Genomic DNA, 21,013 nt, shown 5'->3' with positions numbered 1-21,013 from the left:
TTAAAGATTACAGCTTTCCCTCTAACCAACGGCAACTTCCTATTTGGTCTCCACGGATCCTTCTCCTTTACTTTCTGGTTTCTGCAACAAGACTAATCCTTCACAAGGTGACAAAGCTCTCCAAGTACATGCTCTGAAAATTCTGAAGCACTATTCTCGGAAGTATACAACTTTTAATAATTTATGGACTGCCTTACTGAAATCTGAGTTGAATGGAGGTTGTGACATTAAATTACCATTTTCAGCCCCCCCTTGGAAGCATAATTCAAAGCCTTCTATCTCAGCAAACAATCCTGACCTTTTGGAGGTTTGCAGCTCTAAAATCCAGACTTCTAATTGTCATTCCAGGTCAGTAAACTCAGGCTCTCCTGTCAAGCATTTCAAATATTCAAAACTCCCCATTTTTAACTCTAAAGTTAATTTGTTTCAAGGCTCCCCTTGTCGTGCCGACATTGACAAACCGACCTCCAAGACCTGGAGTCTCTATTTAGTGTCAATAGTGAGGAATCCCTGGGGTTTCCAAATGGTTTTGATTTCAAGAATAATGAAGAAGTTGAAGGGGCTGATCTCTCTTCTCTACATGATGAAGCCATAGTTATTCCCATCAAAGTTCCCTCGGAATTGCCTAAGGATCTGCTGCTCTTAGTCAATGATTGTGGCATCATTTTGGTTTAATGAAAATTTGATATCCTTCCTCCTTCTCATTTAGGATAATGAAGATGATTTCTCGATAGTAGAAAAATGCAAATTAGTTTTCTTTTGAGATCTGATTTCAGCCACCTTTTGGTCCAATAATCGGGTACTTTGTAAGGTTTGAAGGTTGCAGATAAAGTGTTCGGATTCAAGTCTCTTGAACACTTATTCAGAACTAGTTCTCTCATATTCAGGAAAGAGCTAAACTTTCTAAATGATGCAGTTAGCTTAAAAGTTTTAGCTTTTTGGATGTTTTGTCTTCGTTAAAAAAAGAAATAGGGTTAGATTGAAAATTGTTGGAACTGAATGAATTTTATAATACAAATTGAATCCAAAACATTCAATCCAAACATGAGCTTTGGATTATATTACAATGCAAACCCATCCCATTACGCTCATCAAACACCACCTTTGTAGTTTATTGTGTGTGCCCATGCAAGTGTGACTAAGCTTCCATAGGAAAAATTTCACCTAGGTTTCCCCCTTCCCACATAGTATGGTAATGATCTTATTTCGCTTTAATCCCTTTAGAAGCATGACTATTCTCAAGGGATTTGGAGTAGAAGGTTCCTGATTTTTCGCATCTCCATAGCCAAGAGCCATTTGGTTCGTTAAGTCAATAGATGATGGATCATTCATATGAATGACCCAGTTGTCTATTTCAGCATCATTGATGTTTCTTCGAAGGTTTAAGTTCCATGTAATGTCTCCTTCAATGTTTCGAGGTTTTCTAATATTTGCATACTTCAGTGATGGATGGTAGAGTTTAGGACAAACTTGTGTTAGAGCAGAGGCTTGGGAGTTGGTTAGAGTTAATGTCTCTCTTTGTGCACTTGCTGTTCGACCTTTTTGTAGTTATGATCTTCGATTGATGTTGCTAGATTGAAGCCCTTAAGCAACTTAGGAATATATTGAAGTTGGTGTTGGCTTTATTTTCAGATTATTTTGCTTTCAACAAGTTTTCTATCTTTTTTTCCTTCTATCAGGTGAAATTTGTTGATCCATTATTAAGGTCTCCAATTGTAAATGATGTGGCATATGAAACCTTGGTGAAACTTTCTAGATGTCTTGCTCCACCACTCTGTAATTCTGCCCTTGATATTGCCACTGCATTACGCATTATTGCGACGGATGGTGATCATCTTCTCCTTAATATGATCCCATCAGTTGGTGAAGCAGAAGCTAATGGAAGTTCATCCTTGGGTATTCTCGAGCGAATAGTAACTGCTCTATCTGTTGCTTGTAGATCTGGATCTCTTCCTATAGACACGTTTACCTTCATTTTCCCGGTATGTATGTTATTGCCATTGGGCTCTCGTCATTTGTGATGTTTTTTGTGTGCTAATGTTCTTTCTTCTTGCTTTTAGATCATGGAGAAAATTCTATTATCCTCCAAGAAGACAGGACTCCATGATGATGTTCTTCGTGTTCTTTATTTGCATATGGATCCCTTATTACCTCTTCCTAGGCTACGGATGTTATCTGTAATATTCCATTTCATAATTGGCTATGGGTAAAATTTCATTTCTTTTGTTCTTGATAATAAAGGGGCTCTGTGCTGCAGGTTCTTTATCATGTTCTAGGTGTTGTTCCAGCTTTTCAAGGATCCATTGGACCTGCACTGAATGAGTTATGTCTTGGTCTTCGACCTGATGAAATTGCATCTGTATGTTCTTTCATAATCTCTTGATTTTTATACATGTGTGTTTGGTTGTCGCATTTCATTAAGAGTTATTCTTCAGGCTCTAAATGGAGTCTTTGCAAAAGATGTTCACGTAAGGATTGCTTGTCTGAAAGCTGTAAAATGCATCCCAGCTGTTGCTAGCCGGTCTCTTCCTGAAAATGTGGAGGTTGCTACAAGTATCTGGATGGCTTTACACGACCCAGAGAAGGTTCTTTAATCTTTCCTGCTAAAAATAATTTAAGGGTTAGAAAATCTTGCTGTAGGGGAAGCTCTGGAATTTCTCTGTAATGTTTGTGTTCTTTTAAGAAGTTCTGGAGGTTTATCTTTCTATTAATTTTCATGATTTCGTTTGTGCATTACTAGGCGTGAAGGATGTTGGGATTTTATGATATATTTGGACACTCTTTTGCTAGACTTTGCTTGTAAGGAATAAAAGTCTTTGTGTTTGTAGAGGTGGTTGGGAAAATGCCCAGAATCATTATGGGCATTCTGTTCAAGCTCTCTATAAAATGGCCAAGTTTTGATAATGGAGTTTGAACATTCCTACAATGGCCATGTGTTGGTGTCAGACACTAACACGCTCTGACATGTTTCTGACACTTGTCCGACATGCCAACTGACATGTTTGCTATTTTATTATTGTTATTTTTTTGTTTTCTGACACTTTAGGACACCTTTTATTATTTATTTATTTGTTTTTATTTTTTTAAGGGGAGGGTACACCTAGGACAGCATCTGCAAAAAAAAAAAAAAAAAAAGAACATGAAACAAGATCCACTCTGGGGTGTGATTTAAAATATGGGATACATGGTTCTATTTCAAATCTTTACAAAATCTGAGACATCTTGTGTATTGGAAGCTGCATATTTTAAGTAATGAGTACAAACAGAAATTGCAGGTTGAAAATATGTGAAATTCAGTAGTGAAGTTTGAACATTTAAGAAAAAGTACATAACAATTGTAATCTATCCATTTTCTACTGGTATGATGTGGTATGTCTTTTCAAAAGAATTACCTATCCATTTTCTACTGATATGATGTGGTATGCCGATTTTTAGTCATGTTCTGTCTTGTAGCTCCCAATTATTTTCTCATTCTGTTTTCGTTGACTCACTCTTACATCTTGTTGTTTATTCTCAGTCTGTAGCTGAAATTGCAGAAGATATTTGGGATCGCTATGGATATGACTTTGGAACTGATTATTCTGGGCTTTTTAAAGCACTTTCTCATGCTAATTATAACGTCCGGTTGTCTGCATCGGAAGCACTTGCTGCTATTTTGGATGAATACCCTGATACGATACAGGTAATTCATCAACTGGAAATTCAATTTTTAGTCAATTTTTAGTAAGATACTTTTCTTATTTTGAAGTGGTAATTTCAGGAATCTCTTTCTACATTATTTTCTATGTACATCCATGATGCCAGCTCTGGAGGGGGTACTGTAGATGCTGGTTGGTTTGGTCGTCAAGGGATAGCATTGGCATTATATTCTGCTGCTGATGTATTGCGAACGAAAGATCTTCCTGTTGTCATGACATTCCTTATTTCCCGAGCCTTGGTATGATGTTAATGTAGCTAGCCTGTACAGTTACTCTGGCTTTTCTAGGATGAGAAAATTTTATTACTAAAAATATTCATCCCATATAAAAATTGTAGATGTGGATTTCTTTTTCTTTTTATAAGATGACATTCCATCTTCCGTTCGTCAGTTTTCTTTTTCTTTCATAAGTATTGTAGATGTGGATTTAAAAATTGTTTGTGTAACTCTTAAGATAAATTTCTTTTTCTTTTGGATAAAAAAACTTTCTTTGAGAAAAAAATGGAAGAATACAAGGGCAGTCAGAAAAGTCAGCCGATAAACTTTTTTAGTTCTTTTCATTGTTTCTTGTAAGATTAGGTGTAAAATTAGTACCATCCCAACTATTTTAGCATTAAATATATAAGCGAATACTCATTTGTGAAAAGAGACAGCAAAATCATATTATGCATGTGACTGATGACTTGAAGTTCTTTAACGAGAAAAGTAGACAGAAGCTCTTATTCTTATAATTCTAGGATAGGGGCAACTTTTTTAATAACTGAAATTGTTTTTTTTATTATTTGGAAATGTGGAAGAGAATGTTTTGAATTTTATTTAATAACTGAATTGTTTTCTATTATTTGGTACCATACTTTGGTATTACAATAGTATTATTTTTCTCTTCGGAAAATTGAAATGTTGAAATAAGAATAATAATTAAAATTATTGATACTAAGAAAATATCTTAACAATTGATATGCTCGATATTTTCTAACAGTGGAAAATATGCCAGGTTAGTCATTTTTAAATTTAAATGAATTGTTTCAAGAACAAATTGAGATATTTTAGTTCACCTATTAATTTTGCAGGGTGACCCCAACAGTGATGTTCGGGGAAGAATGATCAATGCTGGTATTATGATTATTGATAAGCATGGGAGAGAGAGCGTTTCCTTGCTGTTTCCTATCTTTGAAAACTACTTAAACAAAAAGGTATTCTTGTCATGTTAGAGAGATTATTTTTCCTTAAATTTCCTTTTGCTTCAAGTTTATGAGGTCCAAAACTTGTTTGTTCTGGGAACCTAGGTCTACTGCTCTGATTCAAAGTGTGCTGGAAATTTCTATTTATCTGATATTCTTGGTTTCCCAATTTTCTAGGCATCAGATGAAGAGAAGTATGATTTGGTTCGTGAGGGTGTTGTTATATTCACTGGAGCATTGGCGAAACACTTAGCAATGGTATTACTTTTTTGTAATATTTCAATTGCTGTATTGATGCCTTCTGTATTTTAACTTAAATACTTCATGATGAACAGAATGATCCCAAGATTGACGCTGTTGTGGATAAGTTGTTGGATGTTTTGAATACTCCATCGGAAGCTGTTCAACGTGCTGTATCTACATGTTTGTCTCCATTAATGCAATCAAAGCAGGTTGGTCACGTCTTATCTGGATGGGGTTTCTTACAAGCCTCGTATTTGATTCTTTATTATTAGCAGTGTTTTAAAAAACTATTTGATTCTTTATTGTTCTCTTTGTTCTGAACTTTCCGTTGTATTTTTTTTTTCTTAGTTTGCATATTTGTACTTCGAGCTTTTGACCCATTCCATTGTATCATTGAAAAATGCTGCTATCTGCCTTGTCTAATGATTGGAAAGATACAATGATTTTCCTAGCTTCTTAAAAATATTAAGGTTTGAGTTGTGACAATTTAAATTTGGATTACTTTTACTATTGACTTAAAATACATTGGAGGCAAAATTTATTGTATAAATTAATCCTATTAATTATATTAGTAGTAGTGATGATACAAATATCATTTTAGAATTTTTGATATTGCAAAAATTGTGGGGTGAATTGTTTTTTTACTCTTTTATATGACAATCATGTTTAGCAGTAGTAGGTCATACTAATTTAGGATTTTTGATATGTTTTTTTATTCACATTTGAGGCTTACATGTCGCCTCTTCAAAGGAGTAACTTCAAGGGTGCCTTCATCGTTTTAGAATATTGATTGTTGTTGCCCAAATGATTTTTGATTAGAAGTTTCTCAAGTTTTTGGCTGATTTTGATTGTTTACACTTTTTTTTTATTTTTTTATTTTCATGAGTGTTTGGGTTAGCTTATGCGCACCTCGACTAATCTCATAGGACGACCTATCTGACCCTACAATATTTGGGTGTCAAGATAACTAGTGGGAAATTAATTCCTAGGTAGGTGACCACTATGGATTGAACCCATGACCTCTTAGTTAGTTATTGAGATTGTCTCTCTTTTTACCATTAGGCCAACCCATGATGGTTTCGATGTTTACACCCTTTTCCATATGTGCGTTTTTCTCTCTCTCTAATCTTCATATTCCGAAACTAACAGAAGTACAAAACATAAATGTAGCTGGAAATGAAATTAGTGAATTCTACTTAAGATTTAGCCATCTTCCTTCTAAGAGAGAAGTTCGAATCTTGTTGGTTTGGAGAGTTTCATCTGCCTCTACTATATGTATATATTTTTTCTGAAAAGGAGGCTAGTTTCAAATTTGTATTAATAAGATGAGACTAATGCTCCAAGTATATAGAGCATTCAAATGAAGTGACTGTTACTAAGTGACCCGGACATCTCAACTAGATTGACATTCAATAGTGTCCTCATCGTATCCACTAATAAGAAACTAGTGTCCTCATCATCTGCCTCCACTATATTTTCTTGTAAAGGTGTAGGGCAACGCAAATGTTCACTTGCTATCTTCATTTTTTCTCCTTAAGTTTTGTAGCTTCATATGTTTTTTGTGCTTTTACTTTATCCTGAAGTAATTTTGGATATTGATTTGATAGGTTCTCTTTATCTGGAATTCTGGTATTTTCTTTTGTTAGGATGATGGTCCAGCTCTTGTTTCGAGGCTTTTGGATCAGCTGATGAAGAGTGAAAAATATGGGGAACGGTGTGGAGCAGCATTTGGACTTGCTGGAGTTGTTAAGGGATTTGGAATCACAAGTCTTAAGAAGTATGGAATAGCTTCTGTATTACGCGATGCTCTTGCAGACAGGTTTGTTTCATTACGAATTAATTCAAGTTTTTAATGGCTTGATCATTGCTTGTTTTGACGTATTGCTGGCTCTATTTTTCTGAAAGGCTCTCCTTCTGGCCCTTTCGGTTGCCTTGAACCGTTCAAGGCAACACAGACGGTTTGTCTTCACGAAGGCAACATTTATTCGGTTGTTCATCAAATTATTTGTTTTTTTTCTCCTCAATTCTTTGATTAAAAGAAAAAACCAGAGTTTATAGAGGAAAAATTAAAGGAAAATTAAGGAGTGGAAGAATCATGGAAGATGAATTGAAGAAATGAAAAGTCAAAGACGAAAAGAAACTGAATCGAAGAAGCGATCTCTCTCTTTTATGTTCAACAATCTATTAGCCACTTCTCTTTCTCTTTGTTCAACACAAAGAGGAGAAGGATTGTGTTAGATACCTAGATTAATATAGTGTAGGGGTATAGAGGTAATTAGATTTGTTGGTAGTTAGTTGGTTATAAATAGGAAGTTGGGGAGGGAAGAAGGGTATGAAGAATTTGGTGAAGAAATAGGGCTGCAACATTCCTTGAAAGAATCTGGGATTCATTACCAGCACTGAGGAAATGCTAGCTGCACGGGTGTCTAAATGACTATATTTCTACTCTAATAAAATACAGTCTTTGACGGTTATTTATTTATTTATTTGTGTTTTTAAGGAAACGAGACAGAGATTGATGCTTTTTTTTGAAATGGATACAAGCCTCCTTATTAAACAGGAGAGAAAAAAAATGAAAACCTTTACAACCAAATAAAACAGTTAGTTCCTTGATCCTCGGGGTCTCCGAGGTGAAAAAAAGATTCCTTGATCCTTGGGTTGTCTAGAGAGTCCTCATTAATTGGATACAAAATCTCATGAATGACTTTTCGCTTTCATCAAATGCGGGAATGAGGGACTCCTTTTTATTGGCATCCAAAAAATCATTCCACAATTTCAAAATTAAAGCTCCCTTTGTGCAGCAAAGGAACTCTTGAACTACCACTACCTTATGGCAATCCAAGGCCATTTTAGAAACTGAACACCTCCCGAACATTAAACTCTTCAACAATGCATTTCTATTTCTATTTCTTTTTTCAAATCTCTCTCTCTTGTAAGTTTTTTTTCTATCAAATATGTAGTTACCTATGTTATATCCTGTGGAAGTTATCACTTAGTATGTGTATTAACTGCAAGTGGTATGTAACAGTATACATTTTTTGAAGAAAATAATGTAGTGGTGCGATGGATGTGGTTGAGTTTTTTATCCTTTTTCTCATCTTCTTTCCCTTTGGTATCGTTGTAATATTCTATATGACAATCATTATATTCTTCTTTTGTAATCTTTGGATACCTTTTGTCTGTAATCTTTTAATATTTTGTTTATCAATGAAACAGTTTCTTATCCCAGAAAAAAAAATTCAGTGGTGTACTGGATAAATATAAATTTAGATTGTTTTGAACAATAACAATAAATTTAAATTGTAATGCTTTGCATGGTTTTGGTGGGGTTTAAGTGAATTTTTGAACTGCAGGAATTCAGCAAAATGCCGCGAAGGAGCTCTATTGGCATTTGAATGTCTTTGTGAAACACTTGGAAGATTATTTGAACCGTGAGGAGATATGCTAGACTTCAATTATCTTATCTATTGTTTTGTTTTCTCTTCTTGGAACTGACTGTGATTTCTCAGGTATGTGATCCTGATGTTGCCGTTGCTTTTAGTATCTTTCTCTGATCAAGTAGTTGCCGTTCGTGAAGCTGCTGAATGTGCCGCTCGTGCAATGATGTCTCAACTTACTGCTCAGGGAGTGAAGCTTGTCTTGCCTTCTCTTTTGAAGGTAACAATTATTTCTGTTGTAACCTTTCTGATCATTTGACCTATGATGTTCTTACTTGTTTCTGTTTTAGTCAAAAGAAAGTGACTCTTTATCGTCTAATATCTTATGCATTGAATGGTTACATTTTATTTCATTTCATTATTTGTTGTTGTTCTAGATACTCTAGTCTCAATGTTTGAACACTTCGTTAGATACTGTGGGGCCTATTTATGTGAATTTTATCAGACATTTTTAACAAATTGCCGCCCTTGAAAATGTTCAAATTTAAATTAGTCAGTAAAAAATAAAGTATTGTATATTTATGCAATTTTACTACTGCTCAGTTCAAAATGAACATCATATCATATGTGTGCTTTTGTGAAAAATACTATATATTTATGTTGTTTATTATACTAATTTTATTGTATTAAGTTTGGAAGGAGGAAGATATTACTTTGAATATAATTAGTTTGACAATCAATTTTAAATATTTTTGAATAAAAGAAACATTTAACATTTCATTGATAATTTTATTTAGTTTTAGTATGTTAACCTCTTTTATTAGTAATTTCTTAATATGTGTTATCCTAAAATGCACTTTTCTTCTCTTATGATTTGAACTTTTATTAGTTAAACATAGAAATTAGTAACTTCAGTTTAAAATAAAAATTGTACATGAAAATCGAATTCAACAATCAAAAAAATTTTCTTCTTTTTTTTCTTTTTCTTTTTGGGGAGGGGGGTGGGAGAGTCGCTCGTGGTGGAGGATCCTCTTTGTGCTTTGCTTGTGTATTTATGCCTCTAACAAGTTGCTACATCTTGTGGCTTCCATTTTTCCTTCATCAAATCCTTCTTCTTCACTGGGTTTCTATTCGAAGACTTTTGACCGATAGACAGCCAGTAGATGTGGCAGGTCTTTTTTCTTTTCTTCGTGATAAAGTTGTTCCAAGGAGATGAGATGAGTTTTTTGTCTCAACCTTCTTGGGTTTTTCTTGTCCTTCATTCTTTCATATATTTTTTTCCTCTCTCTTTTCCGTTGCCCCTGTATTTGCCTCACTCTGAAATGTGAACAATCCAAAGAAGGTTGACATATTTATGTTGTAGATTTTACAGGGGAGAGTCAAGTCACATTCATAGATTTTCTTCCATTGTCTTGTTCCTGCAATCTAGTATTCTTTTTTTCCTTTTTACAGGAGACACAAGGAGATCTAGATCATCTGTTTTGAGGTTTCAAGTTTGCTCACTAGTTTTAGAATCATTGGATGAGATTGTTTAGCGTTTGTTGAGGATGGTGATGGTTAGGTTGAGTTGGTGCTTTGAATTCTCCCTTTTGGAAGAAGGGCAAAGTTTTGTGGCAGGCTAGTTTTTCATTTCTTTACAACTTTGTAAAGCATTTTGAATGAGCGCGATATTACAGAGATTGAGAGATTGGGTGAGGATATTTGTTGGTGCCTAAATATAATGCCTCCTTATATGCGACCCGTTTGCTAGGCCTGTTTGTAATTAAGAACTTGCTTTTTGGTCTTTTGGATTGGAGTTCATTTACGTAGTTAGCATCGGACCTTTGTCAGGGCTTGATTTTTTATGCCCTTGCTGTTCCATTCTTTGGATGAAAGCGTGATTTATTAAAAAAAAAAAAGAAAAAAAGATCTTTCTTCAAACATTAATAGATTGGGAATAGATTCATGTTTGAGATGGGTAAAGACAAACTGTAATAGCATAGAGAACATAATAAGGATTCTCGGTGAGGTAGTAGGAATAGGATCCTTAATTTATTAGGATTAGGATTAGTTTCTCTGATTTATTAGAATTAAGATTACTTTGTTTTATTAATTAATTTTAGGATTAGTTTCTTTTATTAATTTGGATTAGGATTAGTTTGTTTTTCAATTATAACGAGAGTACTTGTATTAGCATAGAAAACATTAATAAAATTGTCTGATTTGGTATACATCACTTGGGGGATGTGCTATGATTTCATTTGGTTAATATGTATCTCTAGATGGATATGGGAGAAATCCTCAAACAGACCGCAACCTGCAAGCAATGAAAGCTTTCAACAGATCACTTGGGGTGTCAAGGAAACTCACATGGGGGGATGCGCGTTATGATTTTTTTTTTTTTTTTTTAATATGTGCGAGTGTTGAGGCCAGCTTACGCGCATCTTGACTAATCTCATGGGACAATCCTCTTGACCTTACAACATTTGGGTGCCAAGGAAATTAGTAGGAAATTAATTCATTTGGTTAATATGTATATCTAGATGGACAGGGAAGAAATCCTCAAACAGACTGCAATCTGCAAACAATGAAAGCTTTCAACATTTTCATAGAGGGAACTGATTTCATTGACATTCCCTTACGAAATGGATCTTTCACTTGGTCTGGGTTCTGGCATTACTTTGTCTCCACGCTTATTGATTGGTTCTTGATGACCAAGTCTGTATCACAGGTATTTGGTTTTACAACTTCTAGACAATTGGAAAGACCGACTGCCAACCATTTTTCCCTTCTTTTAGTTGGTATCTGTAATTGGGGTCCTACTCCTTTTGATTTCGGGATTAGTCCACACAAGACATTCACCTCAACTGGCAAGCTTTTACTGTTTAGTCATTTTGAGTCCAGCTGAGGACATTTAGGCAAGGGCTCTGTTTCTGCTCAGTTTAAAGTTGTCTTTGTCTTTTGTTAATGATAGTCTACTGATGTAAAGGTCTCATGTTTTGGACCATTTTTACTTTCTCAATGTCAAGCTCTGCCTCATTTTTTATAATAAATGATATTCGTTTCCTTTTCAAAAATAAAAATTGGGGTCCTACCCTTTTTAGATTCAAGAACATGTGGCTTCAACACAAAGATTTTGATAGTACAGTAGAATATTGGTGGAAGAACACAAGGTCACAAGGTTGTCCTGGACATGCTTTGATAACCAAATTGAAGGGTCTTAAAGCTATGCTTAAAAAGTGGAATAAAGTTACTTTTGGAAATGTCCAAACTCTAAAAAATCTGATCATATCAGAAACTACATTGTTTGACAACATGGAACATACATTAGTAGTGGCAGAAAAGGATGCTCAAGTCCCAACTCTTAGAGGTTGTGGCAAAAGAGGAGATCCTATGGAGACAAAATTGCAAGGCTGAATGGTTAGAAGAAGGTGATCTTAATACCCGTTTCTTCCACCGTATTGTTGCAACTAGAAAAAGACATTGTTGTAGTTTTCCTTGGATTTTACCAACTGCTCTATCCAAAATGCCACACCTCACTGCCTTGCCAATTTTGTCTTGGCCCATTTGATTTGATCATGAATCTGAATTTTTGGAAGCCCCTTTTCTAAGTTAGAAATCTGGAATGTTATTTATGCCCTTGGTACAAATAAATTGCCTGGTCCCAATGGATTCATAGCAGAATTTTACAAAAGATCTTGGCTGATTCTTGAGGGGACATCCTTAGGATGTTCGACGACTTCCATCACAATGGGATTGTCAATGCAAACATTAATGAAACATGTATTGCCCTCATTCCCAAGAAAATAGATGCAAACGGGGTTGGTGATTGTTGTCCAGTTAGTCTAGCCACAGATGCTTACAAAATCATTGCATGAGTTCTATCAGAGTGCCTGAAGGCTGTGCCTGCTGACCCAAGCTTTTTTCTTTTCTCTGCTCTTTGTATATTCCTCATGTACTAAGGGCTTTGTCTCTTTATTTTTCTATCTAATAAAGAAATGCGTTTCTTCTTTTTTTTAAAAAAAAAAAAAATCCGAGAGCCTAAAGGGTATCCTACCAATCCTAATTTCTAAACACCAATCTGCGTTTATTGTGGGTTGCCAAATCGTGGATGCTTCGCCTATTGCCAATAAAGTTACTGATGATTGGACAATAAAAAGGAAAAAAGGAATCGTCATCAAGCTCAACATTGAAAAAGCTTTCGACACTGTTGATTGGATTTTTCTTGATTCAATACTCATGGCAAGGGGGTTTGTAGTAAATGGAGAAGCTGGATTATGGGTTGTGTTTCTTCACCTAATTTTTTGATTATTATGGCCGACCAAGAGGGAAAAATTGTGCTACTAGAGGTATCAGACAAGGTGATCCCTATTCACCTTTCCTTTTTAATATTATCATTGACACTCTCAATAGATTATTGTGCAAGGCTGAATCCGAAGGGAACATCCATGGTTCTGATATCAGTAAGGATAAACTATCCATGATCCATCTTCAATTTGCTGATAACACCATCTTGTTCTTTTGATACAACTATCCCTCCATTAAAAATCTGTTGAGGTCATCAATGAGTTTGAATGTTGCTCAGGGCTTTCTATTAATCATCAAAAATCAGAAATCATGGGTATATCTCTCTCCATCTGAACTCAGTGCTGTTGCTGATACCTATGGCTGCAAAGATGGCTGTGGGCAAAGTACCTATCTTGGCCTCCCCCTACATGGTAAACCGAAATCATACAGTTTTTGGCAGCCGGTTATTGAAAACTTGAAAATAAGCTTAGCTCTTGGACATCTTCTTTCATATCAAAGGGAGGTAGGCTTACCCTCGTCAAGCAACTTTGTGTAATCTACCAACTTACTATCTTTCCATCTACAAGATCTCTAATAAAGTTGCACAAGTGATTGAGAAACTTTATAGATACTTTCTCTGGAAAGGTAACAGCAAAGCTCACAAAATGCACATTGTCAATTGGAACGAAGTTATCTTTCCACAAGTCTCTGGAGATCTTGGGATTACTAGCCTCAAATTGAGAAACGGAAGCCTTCTTGCTAAATGGATCTTGTGCTTTAGAATGATGTTGGATGCCTTATGAGGAAAGTCATTGCTGCCAAGTATGGTATTTTCTGCTCTGGTAACAAAGCTGGAAATCATTCCATGTTCAGCGCAAGAAGTCCCTGGAAAGTTCTCTCATCTCTCCAAACATCTGTCGATCAATTTGTTGCTGCCACTCTAGGCAATGGTAACACTCTTGCCTTCTGGTTTGATAGTTAAATAACAACCCACTATCCTTGGCTTTTCCTAGACTCTATGAGCTTTCCCTTTCTAAGGATGCATTCGTAGCTGATATGTCTCATGCTTTGGATGCTGGCTTGAATCTTTGCTTTCGAAGAAATCTGAACGATGTGGAATTTGCTGAACGGCCAGCAACAAATCATCGAAAAGCTTCTGGTTAATACACTACAAAATCGTGATTGCATTGATACGCCACTGTAATAATCTCCTTCTTGATAACCTCCCTTCTGCCATATGGTCAGAACAGTACCCAACATAGATCAAAATTTTCCTTTGGAAACTTGCACACAAAGCTGTCCTAACAATGATAAGCTTCATCATCGACTACCGTCAACCTTGTTATCCCCAGGCTAGTGCTCCCTCTGTCAACAAAATTTAGAAACCCAAAGTCATCTTTTCATCTTTTGTCCCTTCGCAGAAGCTTGTTGGGATTGCATTTTATAGGCTTTCAATTGGTTGGTTGTCTTCCCTATGGACATTACTCTCTTGTTGTGTACTATGCTAAAAGATCATCCTTTTTAGGACAAAGGGGGATTACTTTGAAACCACATGGACATGGTTAGAGCTGCTCTATGGCACATTTGGCTTGAACACAACAATCTGGTTTTTAACAACAAAATTCAGTTTGATCTTTTTTTGATCATGTTGTCTGTAATGCTATTGCTTGGTGCAAGCTCTCAGGTGCCTTTAAGTCATATGGTTTTGCTTAATTGTTAGCTAATTGGAGATGTAATCTGTAGTTTTAGCTTTTGGGCCTTTCTCCCCTTTTTTCTTGTAATTTCATTTTATCAATGAAATTATTTATTATAAAAAAATATGCATCTTTAGAAGAAAATACAAGTTAGTATGTATCTTTACGAAAGCTAGTAGATTAGAAACAAGTCCATGGATGAGCTGAGAATAGGGTTTCTTATTCTCGTCTTTATCAGGAGTGTTTTTCTTGCCTTTCTCTATATCGGGGTTTAGTTTTCTAATCAACCTTTGGTGCCTGAGTTTTCTATTATTCTTTTTCTGTGTAGGGTCTTGAAGATAAAGCATGGAGAACAAAGCAAAGTAGTGTACAGTTGCTTGGTGCTATGGCATATTGTGCTCCACAACAGTTATCTCAATGTCTTCCTAAAATAGTGCCAAAATTGACTGAGGTATGTGCTATAAATGGTGAAATTTCTTTTCTACAATTGTCTCATAACCATTGAAAAAGGAAAAAGGTTAAGTATTTGTGAGTTTCTCTTCTTTTAAAAAAAGGTTAAGTATTTCAGTTTCTTTAGGTTTTGACTTTTCTCCAAAAACACTGCAGGTTCTCACAGATACCCATCCCAAAGTCCAGTCAGCCGCACAGACAGCCCTTCAACAAGTAATGTTTTCAAGCCATTTAAAACCACCTTCTCTTTCTATTTTTCCAATTATTTGATCAGCTCCTTCATTGTTTGCTTCTTTTAGGTTGGAAGTGTCATAAAGAATCCAGAAATATCTGCACTTGTTCCTACACTTCTAATGGGTCTTACTGATCCGAACGACTATACTAAATATTCTCTTGACATTCTTCTGCAAGTAAGATTGATTGATGGCTAGATTTAGGACAAATTTTCGGTTAACATTAGTGAAGTTATTTGCCTGTTTTCACCAGCTAATTGACTAATTGTTCATTCACTTGTTGCAGACAACTTTTATTAATTCAATCGATGCTCCTTCCCTTGCATTATTGGTACCCATAGTGCACAGAGGTCTAAGGGAAAGGAGTGCTGAAACCAAAAAAAAAGCAGCGCAGATTGCTGGAAATATGTGTTCCTTAGTAACGGAACCAAAGGATATGATTCCTTATACTGGGCTGCTACTTCCAGAAGTAAAAAAGGTAGTCACACTCATATACTTTATTCTTGGATTAGATTAATTTTTCTAATTTCCAAATTTTTTGCAACAGGTCCTAGTTGATCCAATTCCAGAAGTTCGGTCAGTTGCTGCTCGGGCAATTGGATCCCTTATCAGGGGAATGGGTGAGGAAAACTTCCCCGATCTAGTACCATGGTTGTTTGATACACTTAAATCTGAGAACAGTAATGTTGAGCGCTCTGGTGCTGCCCAAGGATTGAGTGAGGTGAGACTAGATCTACTTTCTAGCCATATTTCAGTTATTGCTAATGTTGGCTGATCCCCTATCCGCCGTGGTAATTGTGGCAATCTTACCATTCAAAGATGTGATTTCTAGAGGCATACTTTTCCATTTTTCTTTAATTTTAGCTTATCTAAATAGCATAGACACTTTGTTTTAAGGGAATTGTCATTGTTAGACACGTGTCTGAAGGACACATGTTTGACACGTAAAATTGGGTCTCCTTTGTATTTTATTTACTTTTTTTACTTTTGAACACGGAGTACATGCTACGCTACAAACTTGGGGAAACACTTGTAAAAAAACTCAAACCTTTGAAGAAGCAGTGGGAGGTCTAGCAATCTCAATAGGTGCTTGTTCAAGTGATTTCTTTATAAAATTCTCAACTTCTATTTGCAATTGGAAGAATTGTGTTCCTAAGAACGTTAAGGTCTGCCTTTGGTCCTTGACTCTTGGAAGTTTGAATACCCAAGAGAGACTCCAAAGAAAATGTGCAAATTGGTCTGTTTCCCTCTTGGTGTGTACCTTGTGTTATGTGGCAGAAGAATCCTTTTTTGATTGTTTATTCTTTTACTTCCCTTTTACTGGAGGTGCTTGACATTGTCTGTTTAAGGAATTCAGTCTCTCTCTTGCTTTGCTGAGTAGAATAGGTTGGAGTTTAATAAACAGAGGACAGGCTTTATGGGCCATGGGGCAGTTAGAGCATGGAACTTATGGCTTGAAAGAAGTCGTTGTACTTTTAAGATAATTTATTTTCGGTTCAAACTTTTTGTCACCCAATTTATAGTCTGTTGGTGGTGCACTAAGAACAGGATATTCGTTCGTACGTTTGTCATCTAAATGAACTGGAAAGCTCTAGTTTAGTTTGGCTATTTTCTTTTTTCTTTTGAGGAAGGGGGTTTTCTCTTCCCTCGTTCTTAATGTAATTTTGGTACTTCCTTTCTTATCAAAATAGTTTTGACCTTTTTGTACTACTGAAAATTAATAATGATTTTAAAGAATATGATGAGAAAGGGCACATTTTGATCGACTGGAGAAAAAAAGGTTTTTCAAAAACCTCCTTTTTATTTAAATTCTTTTGATAAAAACAGTTTAAAATATACTTCAAAAGCTATTTTTAGTAGTTGCCAACACTCATGTGTTTTTTAAAAAGGACATTGATTAGTATTACTATTACACTTCGACTCTTTTTGCTGCTTCTGTTAATAATTCTTTATTTCTTTGTTTAATAATTGATGTTTCCGGTTGTTATTGATTCTTCTATAGGTTTTAGCTGCTCTTGGAATTGATTACTTTGATCATGTGCTTCCGGATATTATTAGAAACTGTTCTCATCAAAGAGCACCTGTCCGTGATGGATATTTAACACTTTTCAAGGTAATTCAATTTCTTTTCAAGTTTTTAATTGTTCTCCGGAAAGTATGAACTAAACTGTCTGAATTTAACACTAATTTAACACATGTTAGTTTTAGTTTGATAATTTATTTTTGTTTTAATTTTTTTTCCTTTTTTGTTTTGTCCCCTTCAATTTGACACTGAAGAAATATACAACGAAAAGATAATATTCTGAAAGTGAAAATCATCCAAGCTTAATATACTGTGTTTTGGTCTTTTTCCTTTCATCTTGTATCTTTAAGAACCAATCTCTTTCCATTTCCTCAATGAATAGTCTCAGTTCTGATTTAAAGAGTATGCAAAGAAATGCGCAAATTCATTTTTATGGAAACAAACTATACTTTTATAAAGAAGGCAAAAACACTAATTATTTGTGGCTCAGATAATTAATCCAATTCCACACTTTTAGTCACTTTATAATTATATTGTTGAATATTTTTTTTTTTTATTTTTACTTTTTTTAAATGCGATTGATGCTAAAGTACAATGATGATACAAAGGAAAAATAACCAAAGGACTAGCAGGTGCACTCGAGCATCTCAACTAGGTTGACTGTGACACCCCCTTAGCACCAAAAGTTCAAACAATTATATAGGGAAACAATACCGAACCGAACCGATACAATACAATACAAAAAAACTACAAAACAAACAACACAAAACCAAGTTGGAGCTAAATTGAAAAAGAACAGAACAAGTGTGTACAAAATAATTGGCTTCTGTCCAATTGGCTTAGGACGGTGCTTCCTTCTACGATCTCAGAATCTCAAGGGGCTTTTGTAGTTGGAAGACAGATTTTAAATCAAGCTTTGATGGAAAACGAGGCGATTTATAGAGTTAGAAAGAAGGAAGGTGTGTTGTTTAACATTGATTTTGATAAAGCTTATGACCATGTGGACTGGAATCTCGTTGTGAAGGTGTTAGAAAGGGTTTTGGCTACAAATGGCGATGTTGGATTTGGGAGTGCATAAGGAACGTGAGTTACTTCTTTCTCATTAACGACAACCCTAAAGGTAAGGTGAGAGCGACAAGAGGGTTGAGGCACGGTGATCCCCTTTCCTCTTTATCCTTGTAGTGGATGCCCTCATTAGGATGGTGAGTAAGTGTGTGGATGGTAATACTATTGAGCCCTTCGAGGTTGGTAGAGAGAGGGTCTCTCTTTCCTACTTTCAATTTGTGGATGATACTCTCTTCATTTGCTCGTGTAGTGCCACCTCATTTCTTTTACTGAACTATGTGTGGCCTTCTCTAAGGAGATGTTGGGGTTAAAAATTGACAGGGGCAAGTGTTGTGTATTGGGCATCAATAGTGAGGAGGAGAAGATTAAAAGATGGGTGGATTTTATTGGTTGTGAGATGCTAAGCTTTCTCTCCTCTTTTCTAGGCCTCCCTCTTGGGAATAATCCAAAAAGCATTGATTTTTGGGATCTGGTGGTGGATAAGTTTGTAGGATGTCAGCTTTGTGGAAAAAGGGTTCTTTTCTAAAATCGGTCATCTCACTTTGATTAAGCATGTGTTGAGTGGTATTCTGATCTATTCTTTTTTGCTTTCTAGGGGGAGGTGTGCAAGTGTTTGGAAAGTTTAATGCGAGACTTCCTTTGGGAAGGGATGGATGAAGGTAATTGTAAAGGCTCTTATCTCATTAGGTGGGAGTTGATCAAGAATTCTTTAGCTTTAGGAAGTCCTAAAATTGGGAACCTAACAACTAGTAACAAAGCCCTCCTAGTCAAATTGCTATGGCGTTTTTTCACTGAGCCCAATTCTCTTTGGCCGAGAATTACTTCTTGTAAACATGGTCCCCATCCTTTTGACTGGTTGGCTAAAAGGGTTAAAGGCACTTATTGGAATCTATGGAAAGACATCACAAAAGAGCTTCCTGATTTTATTCCTTGGGTCAGTTGCTAGAAGGGAGGGATGTATTTCTGGGATGACCTATTGGTGGGAGAAATACCTTTTGTGGGTTATTCCCTTGGTTGTATCAAATTTGTCTTTGAAAAGTTATTTTGTGCCTGATTTTTTTGTTTGGATTGGGTTTATTTTGAAAAATTATTCTTTCCATCTTCGGAGGAGAGATGTGAAGGTTTGGAGCCCTTATCATTTGGAGGGGTTCTCGTATAAGTCCCTTTTCCGGTTTTTGGTTAACTTTTTTTTTATGTGTGAGTTGATCTTTTCGTTGGTGTGGAGGACTAAGGTCCCTAGAAAGGTGAGATTCTTTTTTTGGTAGGTTCTTTAAGACTGTCATAGACTTTCTAGGAAGTTGCCTTCGTTGGTTGGTCCTTTTTGCTGTCTTATGTGATGAAGGTGGAGGAAGGCTTGGGTCACATTATTTGGCATTGTGAGTTGGTGACCTGTGTATGGAATGCCTCACTTAAAGATGTTTGGCATTTCGTATGCTTGTCCTAGAGATGTAAGAGTGATGATCGAGGAGTTCCTTCTCAATCTTCCGTTTGAGGAGAACGGTCGTTTTCTCTGGCGTGCTTGTCTGTTACATCTTATGGGTGTTGGGGGTGTTCTGTTTCCTTCTAAAAAAAGATGTTTAGGGGGTAGAAAAGGGGAGTGGGGAGATTTGGTCTGTTATTAGATTTCATGTTTCTGGATGGGCTTTGATTTTGAAGATCTTTTGTAATTATCCATAAATTAGCAAGCAAAGCCTTAATTGTATTATTTCAAAGTAATTTTGTTGTTGATTTGAGCGTTGGACCCCATATTTTCCAAAACATTATCATAAAAATATTTTTCGAAAACCGAACTTAGTTAAAGCAAGCAAAAAGACTGTTCCAACATTTTCCAGCATAAAAACAATCAAAGAACAGGGATACGATTCAAGCAAAAAGACATTGATTGCTGAATATTCTGATGTTGACTTCTTTCAAATTCTAAAATACTCTTAAAGTGCTGGAAGCACAAAATATCTACTTCATTGTTGAGGAAGTTTCCTAATATAAGTATCATGAAGCGAAACAAAATTCTTGTTTGAAAATTACCATGTTTGTATTATATCCACTCGTGTCTATACTTCAATTGGACAGATTTGTTTAATTTTGTACTTGGATTTTATGTGAAATTGGTTACAGTATTTGCCAAGGTCATTGGGTGTTCAGTTCCAGAACTATTTGCAGCAGGTGTTGCCTGCAATTCTTGATGGTAAGTTTCACAAAGTATACAGCTATGACAATGTATAAGAAATACTATTTTTACAAGCATTTGTCATTTTTTTTAATAACATCATTACAGGTCTTGCTGATGAGAATGAATCTGTCCGGGATGCGGCATTAGGTGCTGGGCATGTTCTGGTTGAACATTATGCAGCCACGTAAGTACTATTAAAATTCTAAAGCCTTGCACACTGCGTGGACACAGAAGTTATGGTATAGATAGTTAAATGATCTATTGTTTGCTATATTGTTCATTCATAAGAGAACGGAAATAAATGGAACTGCCATTTCACACAGCCATAAAAGTCTTCATGTTTGTTTAGTAGAACTACTATTTTTTGCTTTTTGTTAAAAGGTAGAAAAGAGAACACAAGGTTTACGTGGAAAAACCCTGGAACATGGAGGAAAAAACACGATAAGAGTCTTTGTTACTACTTTCATACACACTGAAAGTTACAAACGAAGACGACTATATAGGCTCTAGCAAGCCCTAATAAACTGTCCACAAAGCCCCTTATTTCCAACAGTTTTTTTGTATATAAGTTTTACAATTTTTTGTCCATCTATTTTTTGGTTAACCAGTGGTTA

The 21,013-nt window shown here is 35.6% G+C and overlaps 1 protein-coding gene across 1 annotated transcript in view; it reads left to right on the top strand.

Annotated features, from left to right (window-relative positions):
- The window catches only part of LOC101204332 (protein ILITYHIA), a 52,748-nt gene that overhangs the window by 22,947 nt on the left and 8,788 nt on the right, over positions 1-21,013 (top strand). The window contains exons 19-38 of the mRNA XM_004152761.3: positions 1,680-1,982; positions 2,061-2,177; positions 2,258-2,359; positions 2,436-2,585; positions 3,518-3,682; positions 3,761-3,937; positions 4,768-4,890; positions 5,056-5,136; positions 5,214-5,330; positions 6,768-6,940; positions 8,475-8,552; positions 8,631-8,778; positions 14,787-14,909; positions 15,065-15,121; positions 15,208-15,318; positions 15,428-15,619; positions 15,689-15,862; positions 17,144-17,254; positions 20,345-20,414; positions 20,505-20,583. Coding sequence (XP_004152809.1) covers positions 1,680-1,982; positions 2,061-2,177; positions 2,258-2,359; positions 2,436-2,585; positions 3,518-3,682; positions 3,761-3,937; positions 4,768-4,890; positions 5,056-5,136; positions 5,214-5,330; positions 6,768-6,940; positions 8,475-8,552; positions 8,631-8,778; positions 14,787-14,909; positions 15,065-15,121; positions 15,208-15,318; positions 15,428-15,619; positions 15,689-15,862; positions 17,144-17,254; positions 20,345-20,414; positions 20,505-20,583 — 2,651 coding nt within the window. The remainder of the gene's footprint in view (positions 1-1,679; positions 1,983-2,060; positions 2,178-2,257; positions 2,360-2,435; positions 2,586-3,517; positions 3,683-3,760; positions 3,938-4,767; positions 4,891-5,055; positions 5,137-5,213; positions 5,331-6,767; positions 6,941-8,474; positions 8,553-8,630; positions 8,779-14,786; positions 14,910-15,064; positions 15,122-15,207; positions 15,319-15,427; positions 15,620-15,688; positions 15,863-17,143; positions 17,255-20,344; positions 20,415-20,504; positions 20,584-21,013) is intronic.

Source organism: Cucumis sativus, chromosome 2 (genome assembly GCF_000004075.3).
Source record: "Cucumis sativus cultivar 9930 chromosome 2, Cucumber_9930_V3, whole genome shotgun sequence".
In the NCBI taxonomy this organism is placed as follows: domain Eukaryota; kingdom Viridiplantae; phylum Streptophyta; class Magnoliopsida; order Cucurbitales; family Cucurbitaceae; genus Cucumis; species Cucumis sativus.
This window is presented reverse-complemented; position numbering and strand designations above follow the sequence as displayed.